This window comes from Rhinatrema bivittatum, chromosome 2 (genome assembly GCF_901001135.1).
Source record: "Rhinatrema bivittatum chromosome 2, aRhiBiv1.1, whole genome shotgun sequence".
Classification (NCBI taxonomy): domain Eukaryota; kingdom Metazoa; phylum Chordata; class Amphibia; order Gymnophiona; family Rhinatrematidae; genus Rhinatrema; species Rhinatrema bivittatum.
Genome location: NC_042616.1, coordinates 724,246,221 through 724,262,277, shown reverse-complemented (window position 1 = coordinate 724,262,277; position 16,057 = coordinate 724,246,221). Strand labels below are relative to the sequence as shown.

Sequence of the window (16,057 nt, the reverse complement as noted above, 5' to 3'; positions counted from 1 at the left end):
TACTTTAGAGCAGGAATTGATGGGGCCCTTTCTATTGACTAACTTGCTATGGCAACCTAGCCGCCTGTGCCCTAAATTGGAGGGTTTACCTACTCCCATACAATGTACTCTACAACTTTGGCATCAATGGAAGCCTTTGGTCGTGGGGGATAAGACAGGATCTATCCTCTTCTCTCCCTTTTACTCCAGAACTTTTCTGGAGGGAAAGGCTCACCAGGTGTACCAGGGTTGGCTAGATAAGGGTGTATATAACTATGGTCACCTCTGGGAGAATTCTTCGTGGGTGGAGTTTTCAACCTTGCAATCCAGACATGATTTGCCACAGGGTGAAATATATCGCTATCTGCAGTTAACTAGCTATGCCCGAGCCTCCAATATTTCGCCGGACTTGATGAAACCGATCTCTCTATTTGAGAATTTCTGCAGGTCCGCTGATAAAGTTACAAGCTTAATGTCCAAAATTTATAGACTACTCATACAGGGCATGCATACAAAGCCCTCCTTTATTACCTCCTGGGAGATCGATCTTGGGGCTCCCCAGGGTGAGGATTTTTGGGACAACATCTTTGCCTCTGGCGGCAAGGGAGTAATCTCGGCCTCGTTTATGGAAAATAGCTACAAGCTTCTTTATAGATGGCATTATACCCCCTCTAAGCTGCATAAAATCTACCCTACTACTTCCGATAGATGCTGGAGGGGCTGTGGGGAAAGAGGATCTTTTTACCATATGTGGTGGGACTGTGCGGTTATCTCAAAGTTGTGGCAGAGTCTAGAAACTTGGTTATCGGATATTCTACATCAGCCTATCACTCTGACTCCCTCAGTGGCTCTCCTTAATGCAGAGTATGCTCAGGGCGATGCAGCGCTACACCGCTTCATTAGATTGGTGGTCATTTCAGCTCGCTGTGGGATTGCATTTCACTGGAAGGCAGAGGGGGTTCCTACTTTGCTGCAGGTCCAATCCCGGGTATCTAAATTATGTGCCCTTAGCAAGATTACCGCACATAGGCGGAAGCAGATGGGAGTCTATCAGCGTACTTGGACTCCATACTTAATATGGAAACATCAACAGATGCAGTCATGACCCATTTCTCTGGACCTCTTTTGACATTTTTCCCTTCATTTTGAGATCCCATGTATTGCTGGGGGGAGGGGTGGGAGTGGGGGGGGGGGGGGTTTAAAAAACAGGAAACGCAGAGACAGATTGAAAGTTTTCATTGTATTTCTTTTATTGTCCATATTCTAATTGTACTTTCAATGCAGATTATTGATGATTTGTATCCTTTGTATTACATTTCTCGAATAAAACTTAAATTAAAAAAAAAAAAAAAATATTCACCTCGAAGCTTTCGAACCTATTTCCTCCTCTGAAATTCAAGTTGTTCTAAGAAGAATGAAACCCTCCTCTCACCCGACGGACCATGTCCCCACTAAACTTCTTCTCACAATCCCAGACTCTATCTCCAAAACACTGGCGGACATCATCAACTGTTCTCTCTCCCACGGTTCCTTCCCAGATGACCTCAAACTGGCTTCACTCAAACCACTCCTAAAAAAACCAAATTTGGAGCCAAAAGATCCCAACAACTACCGCCCAATAGCCAATCTCCCCTTCATTGCTAAGATTATGGAAAGGCTTGTGAACTCTCAACTATCGGACTACATTGAAGATAATAAACTCCTATCCGCCTCGCAATATGGATTCCGTAAAAATCTAGGCACGGAATCCCTCCTTACTTCCCTAACAGACTTCCTCATCCTGGGTCTTGACAAAGGTCAATCTTTTCTGCTGGTCCTTCTTGACCTTTCGGCAGCCTTTGACACCGTCAACCACTCCATCCTCATCAACCAGTTAGCTGCCATAGGAATTTCCAGCTCTGCTCTATCCTGGTTCAAATCGTTTCTCAGCAACAGAGGTTACAAGGTCAAAATCCAGAACAAAGAATCTCCACGCCATGACTCATCCGTAGGAGTCCCACAAGGCTCCTCTCTATCCCCGACACTCTTTAACATCTACCTTCTACCACTTTGCCAACTCCTTACCAACCTCAACCTAAAACACTTTCTCTACGCAGATGATATCCAGATCCTGATCCCCATCAAAGACTCATATTCGAAAACCCTCGACTACTGGGAATCCTGCCACCAAGAAATCAAACGTCTCCTCAATAGCCTAAATCTAGTACTAAACTCCTCCAAGACTGAACTACTACTCATAGCTCCAGAGAACAGCAATCTCACCGCCTCTCATCTAACCAACCCACAAACCACTCAAGTGAGAGATCTAGGAGTGATAATTGACAACAGGTTGAACTTCAAAGCCTCCACCAACAGAACGACCAAATACTGCTTCCACAAACTCCAAGTTTTAAAAAGGATAAGACCTCTCTTCCATGCCCAAGATTTCAGAACAATCCTCCAAACAATTATTTTCTCAAAGTTAGATTACTGTAACGCTATCCTACTTGGTCTCCCTTCCTCATACACCAAACCGCTCCAAATGGTACAAAACGCAGCAGCCAGTCTACTAACAAACACCAGGAAGAGACCATATTTCCCCAATTCTAAAAGACCTTCATTGGTTACCAATTCACTTCAGAATCATCTACAAATCCATCTCCTTGATATACAAAATTATCCATCAACACACCACAATTGACCTACAATTTCCTCTCCGCTTACACAACTCCACAAGACCTACCAGAGACACATACAGAGGATCCCTCCATGTACCCCCTACTAAAACCACTAGTCACATTACCTTAAGAGATCGAGCCCTCTCCACAGCTGGCCCACCATTATGGAACTCCATCCCTCCCGATCTCAGAAATGAGCCCTGCCTCCTAACCTTTAGAAAAAGACTCAAGACTTGGCTGTTTATGCAAGCTTTCCCGGACTTAAATTAATGCGCCTCGCCATCAACATATCCAACACAGCAGCTGTACTTCATCTCCTTGTATATAATGTAGTTCTCTACTAAACTATCTTTATTTCCTCCTCTCCCAGTTCAATAGCCCTTGTTAATTGTAACTGCTCTTCTTCGACACGTTATTTATGTTTTTAATGTATTTATTGCACCCCTGTTTATATGTAAACCAGCATGATGTGATCGCTTCATGAATGCCGGTATATAAAAACCTTAAATAAATAAATTAATAATAATTGACCAGCAAGCATTTTTTTTTTAACCTTATCTGAAAAATAGGCTGCTAATTCTCTACATTACTAAGGCTGTAAACAGGATAATCTGGGATTAAGATTTAAAACCAGCCTCAAAAAGGTAGGTTTTTAGACTGGATTTGAATAAGGCCAATTCAGGAAGACTATTCCAAGCACGGTGCAGCAAGGTGGAAAGCTCAAAGTCGAGAATTGACTATAGAGGAAAAAGGCATAGGTAGGAGTGTCTTGCCTGATGAGCAGAGTTCATGAGGGGTATAGAGAGAGATGAAAGAGAACAGATAGTGAGGAGCTGCAGAGTGAAGTCTCTTGTAGGTGAGTTAGATGAGCTTGAATGTGTGCGGAAACGGATAGAGAGCCAATATAGTAATTTGAGAGGGGGGTTAAATGGGTGTAGCAATTTTGACAAAAGATAGATCATGCTGTTGAATTTTGTATAGATCATAGTGGAGAGAGATGGTTCTCTGGGAGACCTGTAAGGAATAAATTGCAGTAGTCTAAAGAATGTGGATAATGGTTCTGATAGTTTAGGAAGGAAGGGAATGGATTTTGGTGGAGATAGAGAAAGAAATGACATATTTTAGCAGTGGTTATATATAGAGAAGAAGAGAAGAGTTGGAGATGACAGCCAGATTACAAGATGAGGAGATTTGGAGGATAATAAAATTAATTTGCCTTATCAGCCCAATCGGGCATTCAAAGTGTACAATAAAAGTAACAACATAAAAGTGTGCTGTAGTACAACCCTGCCCATCATTCTCAACTCCTTCACAGTCCACTCCCCTCCCCAACAACTATCCCAAAAATAGGATTTAAAACAACTCTTATCATAATCAAACCAAAAGCAACTCAACATTTGGATACAGATGTCAAAACTTTAAATTGCCATCTTATAAATATGAAAAACAAAAAACCCCCCACTATTTTGATTTGATTTTCCACCCTCACAGAGCAGATTGCAAGAAAATATAATTACATTATAATTCACAAACTCCACCCAACCATGTTCTCCCTTCCACCCAGCCCTCGTCCATTTATTTCCATTGTTAACCATCTAAGACATAATTATCAACATACATTTTTTTGGCATAATACATTTTTATAACTTTAATCATGGCCTTGCCATTAGATCATACTTGAATTAATGCTAAATTTCCTACATGAATTATCTGATTCCCAGAAAAGTCATGAGAACCTCTTGAAAGAGCAATGTTTTCATGGTTTTTTTTATCGAATTGTCAAATACCCAGACTGCATGCAAAAGTTTAAAGGTAGCATGTGCCATAGAGACGCTGCATAGCAGTCAAATGCAGTGTGCCATATATGTTGTAGTAAAAACATAAGAAGCACCATGCACTTTTATAGTAAGCGAAGTCATGTTGAGAAGGCACTGCTGCAAGGAGTGAAGCGTTTAAAAGATGTATTACCTGCTCCCTCCAAAGTTCATGGCGGGATACAATGTAACATACAAAAAGCCAAAACAATACAACATACAAATAAATAAATTGTGACCAAATATGTCTGCCAAGGTAGTAAAAAGGAGGGGTATATTCATAGGAATCTTAACTGCTGAAAATGCCATGACATCCCTTTCATACCATTTACTAGCTGACATAATATGGGAGCAGAAATCTTAAACCAAGAATATAGGTATAGCATCTCTTTTTAGTAAAGAAAGTTTAATGCTTATTATTTCCTGTTTAGTAAGTGTTTAAGCAAGCTGCTAAAGACCAATAATCATTTTACTAATGCTAAATAACTTAAAAGTACTGTATTTCCGTTAGAGCTAACTTGAGATTTACTGGTGATACTTTGCCAAAAGCTTATCAGTTTTCAGCTATACCATTTTGATTTTCTGATCTGTAGGCTCTACTCTAAATGACAAGGATGATGATACCCTCCCTGTGGAGACTGGACAAAACCATCCCTTTTTCCGTCGGTCGGATTCTATGACATTCCTTGGTTGTATTCCACCAAATCCATTTGAAGTTCCTTTGGCAGAAGCTATCCCGCTAGCAGACCAGCCACATCTGTTGCAGGTACCTCAAATTCCTGAGGAAATTACACAGCTGTGTAGTTTGTTTCCAAAAGTTGTTTGTTTTTTTTTTAATTAAATTGTGTTCTTATTTTCAGCCAAATGCTAGGAAGGAAGACTTGTTTGGTCGCCCCAGTCAAGGTCTTTATTCTTCATCTGCAAACAGTGGGAAGTGCTTAGTGGAGGTGACTGTGGATAGAAATTGTCTTGAGGTAATATTTACAAGGCCTTGTGTGCTGTTTTGTTTGTATAGCATGATCAACATATGTAAATACATAATTATTCAGATTTAGCATGGCACTTCTTATCTGTGTAAGATCTCAGTATGTTTTACAGTTTAGTATTAGACTACATATACCCCAAAGACAGTTAAGATCCAGTAATAAAGGGCTGTTATCAATCCCATCGGTACAATCAGCCCATCTTTCACAAGTCAGAGATAGAGCGATCTCCCTAGCCGGCCCAAAAATTTGGAATGCATTACCTGAAAAGATAAGTCTACAGCAGAATCTTAAATCATTTAAGAAGGATGTAAAAACATGGCTATTTTGTAAGGCCTATGATGAAGAAACTCCATGATTGGATTGAATACAGATGAGGCGAAATCAAGTTTTAAAATTACTTGATTTTATTGTTTTTCTTTTATTATTATTGACATTTTGATTTATATTATCTTATTAAATCTATTTTATATTTTATTTTTGCTTAATATTATTATTGTTTAAGTTTGTATTTTGTTTATATTTCTTTTAACTGTTTTTATTTTAAATTAATTATTTATGTAAACTGCTATTATGGTATATTCTGAATGACGGTCTATAATGTGGTGCTAGCGTAGCTATGTTTAGAAAGGATCTAGACTTGTTCCTGGAGGAACAGTCCATAAACAACTATTAGCCATGTAGATTTGGAAAAGCCCTTGCTTAACCCTAGTTATGAGCAAGAAGGATTAATCTTATTCTTTTGGAATCAAGAAGAAAGAAATCAATAGTGGTAAAATAATGCAATTATATAAAAAAAATAACCACTAAAGAAACACATCAAAATGATTTACATGGAGACCACCATACCTGAAAATATATCGCCAAAACACTTAGGGGCAGATTTTAAAAACCCTATGCACGCCGGGCCTATTTTCAAAAGGCTCGGCGGCGCGCATAAAGCCCCGGGATGCGTGCAAGTCCCCTGGCTTGAAAAAATGGGCGGGGCATGGGCGGGGCCAGAGGCCACTGGGCCAGGGGATCGCACACCGGCAGTCAGCCTCTGGCAGGCGTAACTTGCAAAATAAAGGTACGAGGGGGGTTTTTTCGGGCTGGGGGGCGGGACAGGTAAGGGAAGGGGAGAAGGAAAGGAAAGTTCCCTCTGAAGCCAATCCAATTTCGGAGCAGCCTCGGAGGGAATGGGGAAAGCCAGCTGGTCTTCTCGAGGGCTCGGCGCTCGCAAGGTGCACTAGTAGGCACCCCCTTGCGCGCGTCGACCCCTGATTTTATAACATGCACGCGGCTGCGCGCACGTTATAAAATTGGGCGTACAATTTAAAATCTGCCCCTTAGGGCCTGATTTTCAAAAGCATTTTACACGCTTAAAAATGGGTTTCACATATGTATATGTGAAAATCCTTTTGAAAATTTCCTGCTTAGCTCTTCTTTATAATCATCAGTCTCCACATTTGCATGTATTTTGTTGAATATATTTTTTTCTTTATTTCAAAATTGCATATAAAATTGTTAATTCAGAACTTCATCACACTGATCTTGCACCTGACACTGGCCAGTGTTTCGATATCTGCTACAGAGGTGTCAGAGCAATGGCGTTTTTCAAATCCACATTGGCTTGAAAGGATCACAGTGTTCCTCCTTCATATTTAAACGTGATGACATCACTACAAAGTACCAATGAAACATAATCATGTGATGCATTCATCATAAGGAATTCAACAGATGTTCTAATGAATATGAATTAATTGCGGCCCCACAATGTGGCCATACATATATGATAAATTGGATTCAACAGTTCAAAAAAACTTGTTGCATCTCTTCAATAAAATCATGCTTGTATTATTAAACAAATTAGGTGTGGTAACTAAAAAGCAATTTGCAAATTTCACTTTTAAGTATACTTACTGATGTAGCTGTTGCATCCTTATCTTTCTACTCAAATACGTATAATAAAAGGCACGGACACTGTATCTAAAGATATTGCATGAAGTACAATCTGTCATGTTTGGTATGATCTTTTCATATCATACGAGATGTTGTAAAATATCTCTTTCAATAGTTTGCACATGGACATGACAAGAGTTGCATTCTAGATGAAAATGCGCCTTGGTAAAAGATGAGCTGAGGTAAGGCAGCTCTCATCACTCTGTCACAGATTCTTGGTGCTCTTGAATATGCAATCATTCTCGTATACCGATTATTTACAGTATACCTAAGATACGCAAGTCATTTAATAATCCTCCTGCAAGACCAATTTTATTTGTAAATGGATCTCTTTTGGCACCTTCAGTCCAATTTTTGTACTTTTTTTTTTTTTTAAGATGAAGTTAAGAAGATGGTTTTTCATACAAGATTCTACTCGTGTTGAATAAATTGCAGCTGTTTGTTTCCTTAGGTTAATCAAGCTTTATTAGTGACCATGGACATTGAGTCATTGTACACTAATGTACCATTGGATGAGGCTTTACAAGTGGTAACTAATGTTTGAGAACATCATGGCGCATTGCATCACATCTCTAATGGGTATATGTTACAGAACTATCGTGTACGTTCAACATCTTGGCATCCTTATGTCAGACTGTGGTCTAGATATATTGATAAATCACAAATCCAGAAATCTCCACAATGAATAAATAGAACACAAACATGTAACCCACTGGTACAATTAAATATTTTACCAAAAAATGTTGTTACTTTATTTATAGATATATTGATGACATTTTTTATATGGACGACTACATCTCAATTACATGATTTTCACCATTGGATAAACTCTAGAGATCCATATCTTAGGTGTACTATGTAATTCCATCCTTTGTGTCCTTTTTGGATATTCATATTAAAAATCATTTTGGAATTCTTTTCACATCTGTTTTTCGTAAGCCAACAGACAGAAATAATTTACTTAGATTTAATAGCTTTCATCCCCACTCTTAAGTTGGGACTCCCAGTGTGCCATTTCTTTCAAATAACATTTATGCTCCACAACTCAAGAATTTAATCATCAGTCATAGCTTTTAAGCTTTGAGCAATGGGGGTACACTAGAAGAGCAATTAGAGAGGCATAATTGCCTGTTCGGATAGGGACCCATTGTTACAATATAAATCCAACCCCACCAGACTTGTGAACTGTGTGTTTAAAGTATACCAAGAAGGCCTTGGCTCTAGTTTCCATTTTGAGAAAACACTGGCCTGTATTTTCAATGCATCCAATTTTGAAGAGGTCCCATTAATTGCATATTCAAGAGGACCCTGTATCCATAACAGATTGGTGGGAGCTGCCTTACGTCAGGAAGCCTATTCATCTTTTATCATGGTGCATTTTTCTCTAGCACATGGCTCTTGGGATGTCCATGCACAAACTATTAAAGAAGATATTTTACAACATCCCGTTTCAAATCAAAAGATCATACGCAAATATGACACGGATTGTATTTCATGCAATATTGTCTATAGATACAGTGTCCACACATTTTATTATACATAGGTCTCAAACATTGTTAAAGTGTGATTGAGAGAACATCATAGTTGTCTAAATACTGGTAAAAATATCTGCACCATTGTACAACGTTGTTTAACTGAACATCAAGTTTTTGATGATTTATGTGGGTCTGTCTTGGAAAGAGTAGTTGGGTCAGACTGTTGGGGTGACAGCATTATTGAACTTTAAGGAACAATATTGGATTTATACCTGGAACACCATGGTCTCATATGGATTGAATGAAGAAGTAGAATTGGCCAGTACTGTGTGATTATCCTATTGGATTAGATGTGATCATCTGTTTACTGGATTATATATCTTATCTTATTGAAGAGATGCAATGAGTTTTGAACTGTTGAATCCAATTTATTGTGGGGCCACAATGAGTTCATATTCAATAGAAAATTTGTTGACTTCATCATGATGTATGCATCACATGACTGTTTCATTGGTGCTTTGTAGAGATATCACGTTTAAATATTGAGGAGAAACGCTATGTTCCTTTCAAGCCAATGTGGATGTGAAAACGCCATTGCTCTGACACCCTTGAAGCAGATATCAAAACACCAGCCAGTGTCTGGTGCAAGATTTATGTGTTGAAGATAAGTGCTTTATTAAGCCATTTTATATGCAGTTAATAAAAATATGCAAAAAAATACATGCAAATGTGGAGACTGATTATAAAGAAAGAGCTAAGTGTTTTGGTGATTTACCTTCAGGTATGATGGTCTCCATGTAAATCATTTTGATGCATTTCTCTAGTAATTTTTTTTATAATTGCCTATTCCTTTGGATCCTGCTTAGTTCTTGTGACCTGGATTGGCCACTGTCTAACAGGCTGATACAGTACAGTGCGCTCCAGCGGAGTGCACTGTTAACCCGCGATTGGACGCCCGTTTTCGACGTGCTAGCTTTACCCCTTATTCAATAAGGGGTAAAGCTAGCACATTTTACTTTCAGAAATGTGCCAAAGGTAGGCGTTAATTTCTGCCGGCACCAGGAAAGTGTACAGAAAAGTAGTAAAAACTGCTTTTTTGTACACCCTCCAACTTAATATCATGGCGATATTAAGTTGGAGGTCCCAAAAGTAAAAAATATTTTAAAATTTAAAAAAAAATAAATTAAAATCAGCCCGCGGCACACGGGTTGAAAACCGGCGCTCAATTTTGCCGGCTAAATTGAACGTCGGCTGTCAAACTCGCTGACAGCTGCCGCTCCTGTCAAAAAAGAGGCGCTAGGGACGCGCTAGTGTCCCTAGTGCCTCTTTTTACCGTGGGCCCTCATTTGAATACTAAATCGCTCGCACAGGACAGTGGCCTGTGAGTTCGCCTGCTCTCCCGTGACTTTTACTGTATCGTGCTGTAAGACAGTATGCTGAGCTTGATGGAACTTTGGTCTGTCCCAGTATGGCATTGCTTATGTTCTTTTCGTATGTTCTGGTGCAGTCTGTGCGAAAGCTTCCAAGGTATATAGGGAAGTGGGCTGGGGGTATGGTAATAGTAAATCACATGCTAATTTTTGCCTATGAAATGAAACAGAAATCATTTTGGTCCATTTTCTTGCTTAATGCAGAGGGGATGCAGTGTAGTGATTAGAGCAGTGGTTCTCAACCTTTTTTTGGCCGGGACACACCTGACAGATGGTTCTCACATGCGTGACACACTGAACATGTGACCATCAAGGGGCTAAATGTAAACCTGCACTCTGCATCCACAGGAATCCCCTCAACTCCCAGCAATGAGTTCAGAGCAGATCCTAGGGCATTACCCTGTACAACTCGCCATACAAAAAAAGATATTCTGGTTCTGATGACATCCCAGTAAACGCAAAACAAACTCCTTTTACTACCAGGCACAATAGTCTTCCTTATGAAAAGACAGTAATTTACCACTAATGCATATCCTATTGAGAAAACACAACAAATAAGTTTGATACAAATGCCTACATTCTAGTAAAATACCTCACCTCAGTCACACACTCTTCACCAAGTTCAGAAAAACCTCAAATTATAAATATGGAGACAGAAACTGGAATGGAAAACCAAAAAAGCCACTCTGCATGCAGTGCGAACCTGGAGAAATGGGAAGAGAAATATAGTACCTTACAGACTCTCAGGATTTGCAATAATGCACACAAACTAACCCGCACAGAGTTACACCTGTATTATGGAACACACTCAAACAGTAACAATCCTATCTAAGAAATACAACTATTAAACCAGCCCTAAACACTAATACATTTCCTTAAGCCAAGCTGCTATAGAGCCCCACATAGAAATAATTGTAAAGCTATACTAAAAATGTTATAAAACAGCTGCTGAATTGAATAATATCCAACAATTAAAAACTCATAAAAATTATTAAAACATGTCCAAATATTAATAAAATATTTCAAAACAGCAGACATCACATAATACCCAATAATTAAAATGGCAGTCAATCAAGAAAAATAAATTTTAAAAGCCACCTTTACTTACCCTCTCCAGCAACTCTCCTACTCCTTTCCCTTCCAGGCCAATAGCACTCACCAGAAGCAGCAAGGGCTGCTGAAGCTCTGTCCTCACAGTCCTCTTCCTAGCACCCACAACCACAACACACAACACCCCCAATTAGACCCCATGACCAGTCTCGATCTCTCTCACACTAGTCATCTTCCTGACCAGTTTCTCTCTCTCACACTCATTGTCTCTTATATACAAGCTCTCAATCACACACAAATGCTCTTGCACCCATTCACACCCACACAAACACACACAAGCTCTCACCCAGGCACCCATTCACACCCACACACACACCAGCAGTCACCCAGGCTTCCATTCACACCCACAGACACACCAGCTCTCACCCAGGCACCCATTCACACCCTCAGACACACCAGCTCTCACCCAGGCACTCATTCACACACAGACACACCAGCTGTCACCAAAAACTTCTTCCTTTACTGCAGGGATGGGCTCCAGTTCCACCGCGGCTTTACTCCAGTGGACCTGCTTTTTTCGCGGCCAAGGGAATGGGCTCCCGTAATGGCCTTGGTCGGGTTTTCTCTTCGCCGCCACGGGGGTGGGCTCCTGTGGTGGCCTCGGTCGGGGTCGGGTTTCCTCTTCGCCGCCACAGTCCCGTGGCAGCCTTGCTTCGTCTGGGTCAGATTTTCCTCTTCGCCGCCACAGGAATGGGCTCTCGTGGTATCCTTGCTTTCGGAGCTATTCCTCCCACCCCCGGGCTAGGCGATGCCTGCCTCACCGGCCAATCAAAGACTTCTTCCCTTCTTCTTACTCCCACTGGGAGGTAGAAGGGAGGAGGTTTCCGATTGGCCTGCGCGGGAGCAGGCAGAATGAAGGAGGCTTCCCATTGGATAGTGGAGGTAGGAAAAAAGGAGGCTTCCAATTGGCCTGTGGGGGCTGGAAAAGGGAGAAGGAAAGTACAACGGGGCAGTGAGACACCGGGAGACGCGACACACCTGCTGGTGTTTGGCGACACACCGGTTGAGAAGTGCTGGTTTAGAGCAGTGAAGTGCAAGTCAGAAGAAGCCCTGGGAAGTGAGTTTAAATATCAACCTTGTCAGGGAATTTGAGATGCCAGAGAAGTCTCGTTACTTTTCCAAATGTATTTGAAATTTACCAGTAAAACAAGAGATTAAATTTTAGGATAACTTTATTTGAAGATGCACACTTTTGAGACTAACATTCCTTCTTCCTCCTAATTTTTCAACTTCTTGGTTTGATTCCTAAAAAAGTTAGCCTGTTCTAGAAATGTTTGGTTTTAAAATGCAACAAAGCTGAATGTCTGCATTCCATTGTTTAGGTTCTTCCAACCAAAATGTCCTACGCTGCAAATCTGAAAAATGTCATGAGTATGCAGACTCGGCAGAAGAAAGAAGGAGAAGAACAAAATGTGCCCATGGAGGAATCTGAAAATTCAAAACCAGGGCCCTCCGCTCATGATCTGGCAGCACAATTGAAAAGCAGCTTACTAGCAGAAATAGGACTGACGGAAAGTGAAGGGCCGCCTCTTACATCGTTCAGGTAGTTCAGAAGTCCCAAAAAGTAATTGTTTGCTTTGAAACGTCTTGGCCTTTTGGCTTAGATAAAATGTAAGATCATCCATGAGCTAAGAAAAGTATCTGAGATTGAGAGCCCTGTACAATAAAAGGGAGTTAATGCCCTGCCACCTGACCCCTTTTGGGACATGATTACTTTACAGCCAATGTAGGAAGGTTAAACTACTGTATTTGTTTAAAAAGAAAAGCTCACTAATAGATTTGTTTTCTTATGACAATCTTTTCATATTGTCTTTTATGATGATATCAATTCTGGTGAGAACTTACAAGCACTGTAGTTCTTAGTGTCTGACTGGGCTCTCATACCTAGCAGAGAAAGAGCTAGTAATTAAATTACATTATAAGTGAACAGTAAGAGAGGACAGTAACCGTGTAAACCTTTATAACATGTTAGAATTTTCTGTTTCCTTCCCCCTCTTCTGGCAGGCCCCAGTGCAGCTTCATGGGAATGGTCATCTCTCATGACATGCTGCTGGGGTCGCTGGCGACTTTCTTTAGAGCTGTTTGGCAGAGTGTTCATGGAGGATGTTGGAGCTGAACCGGGTTCGGTATGTATTTATCACTGTTATCCATGGCTGAGCATGTAGTCACTGCTAAGCCAGAGCTAACCTCCTCTTCTTTCTGTTTATTTTCACCTCAAAAAAAGATCCTAACTGAATTAGGTGGTTTTGAAGTAAAGGAATCAAAGTTCCGCAGAGAAATGGAAAAACTTAGAAATCAGCAATCAAGAGATTTAACATTAGAGGTAAGACTTGTTAGCTAAAGGTATTTGTACCCATTCAGTTCTGTAATATTGCAGATATACACATGGAAAGTAATAGTTTTTACCCAGTATTCATTACCATTTTTACTTTTAATGTAAGTTATTTAAACAGATCCTACAGTTTCCAAGGATTCCTTGAAGCAGTCTTTACATGTGTTACAGGCTGCATCATATACAGTAGTACTTGATTAGTTTAGACAATGTTTGTGGTGATACAGAGTGGTGCTGTCTTTGAGTAATCACAAAGTGAGAGAGTACAAGCTCCCTACTCATCACATCACAACATACATAGGGAACCCTATGAGTTCATTTTTATAGCATTGAGTCACAATTTACTATAATCTCATAACAATTTTGTCATCAATATTACCATTTATCAGCAGTGCTTAACATAATACATACACATCAATTTTTTATCATTTTATTAATTACATCCACTGATGTTTACAATAATTCAAAAACATGTGCAACCCAATATACATAAATATACACATTTATTTAGCAGCAGTGTATTAACATTTAAAAACACATATACCCACTACAATCACTCATCCACATACACTCCCCACCCATTAAAACCCCATCTATTCCCTTTTAATAGATGCACCATACATATTTCACTTAAAGTGCTTAACACAAATTCTTAAATCCTAAATGTATTCTTTCCACGGGAGTAGTTCACAACGTCCCAACGTGTTTTTAAATGTTAATACACTGCTGCTAAATAAATGTGTATATTTATGTATATTGGGTTGCACATGTTTTTGAATTATTGTAAACATCAGTGGATGTAATTAATAAAATGATAAAAAAAATGGATGTGTATGTATTATGTTAAGCACTGCTGATAAATGGTAATATTGATGACAAAATTGTTATGAGATTATAGTAAATTGTGAATGTCAATGCTATAAAAATGAACTCATAGGGTTCCCTATGTATGTTGTGCTGTCTTTGAGTACCATTTAGCAAGGCCATAGACCTAGGCAGCCACATGATCAGGCTATATTGGCTCATCAGTTTTGGTGGTGGCTTGAAAGCTGGGAGGGGGGAGTTGCTAATAGTTATTGGCATGGATGTGGGAACTTGTTTAAGGAGTGATATCCTGCAAGTGGTCAAGCTTCTATGGCTAGCAGCTGTGTGGATTAGAATAACTGGGAAGACTAGATGGATTAATTTCAGTCTTTAAGTATGTTACTGTGTAAAATGTCTAATTCTGAAAAGTCTTTTCAGGCATTTTGAAAATATAATATATAATTGCACTACATATTCTGTGTTTATTAAGTAGACTAGCATTGCTGTCTTTTTGATTGGCCAATTTGACCTTTTCCAGTCAGTGGCTTATAAGACTCACCCCCTTTTTTATACATATTTTTAAAGAAAAAAATAATCGGGGAGCGATTCTGCAGGTCCTATGCGCCGGTAATCAAAATTAACAGCGTTTGGCGGGGGGGGGGGGGGGGGAGTGACGCGGTGGCGTCGGGGAGCGAGGATGCGCAGCCCGATTGGCTGGTGCTGGGTTTTGGGGGCTTGCCGAAGCGTGGCTTCCCCAATCAACCCAGCATCAGCCAATTGGGCCTCGCTCCCCGACGCCACCGCATCACTCCCCCCCCACCCCCACCCCACTGGACGCTGTTAATTTTGATTACTGGCACATAGGACACGCTCCTTATTTTTCCCCTATTTTGAAGGGGGAAAGTGCATCCTATATGCCGGCAAAAAAGGTAAATCTTGAAAATGTTACTGTGCATCACAAAAGGTTTGCATGGCAAAATGTTTAATTCCTGTGTGCCAACCAGTCGGATTACTTAAAATCTAAATGAGCTCTTGATTGTGATCAGTGCCTTATTTTGTATGTAACTACAGGAGGATAGTCATGCCAGCAGAATGCTTGTCTAATCTGTGTATTCTGTGGTAGGTGGATCGAGATCGGGATCTTCTGATTCAGCAGACAATGAGGCAACTCAACAATCATTTTGGCCGCAGATGCGCTACAACTCCAATGGCAGTACACAGGGTGAAAGTTACTTTTAAAGATGAGCCAGGAGAGGGCAGTGGTGTAGCCCGGAGTTTTTACACTGCTATTGCACAAGCTTTTCTGTCGAATGAGAAACTGCCAAATCTTGATTGTATCCAGAATGCCAACAAAGGAACGCATACAAGTAAGATTCAGATATTTACTATATTTAGAAGTAACTATGAATTATAACACAAACTACATAAAACATGCAAAGTACTTTAAAATAACATAAATGGAGCCAACCAGGACTAGGTTTGCTTCTTGTACTACTACTATTATTGATTATGTATATAGCAGACACACTTAA

The 16,057-nt window shown here is 40.1% G+C and overlaps 1 protein-coding gene across 1 annotated transcript in view; it reads left to right on the top strand.

Moving 5' to 3' along the window:
• The window catches only part of UBR5 (ubiquitin protein ligase E3 component n-recognin 5), a 672,040-nt gene that overhangs the window by 540,351 nt on the left and 115,632 nt on the right, over positions 1-16,057 (top strand). Inside the window, 7 exon segments of the mRNA XM_029591836.1 lie at positions 5,044-5,216; positions 5,311-5,424; positions 12,712-12,932; positions 13,394-13,442; positions 13,444-13,515; positions 13,614-13,712; positions 15,649-15,892. Coding sequence (XP_029447696.1) covers positions 5,044-5,216; positions 5,311-5,424; positions 12,712-12,932; positions 13,394-13,442; positions 13,444-13,515; positions 13,614-13,712; positions 15,649-15,892 — 972 coding nt within the window.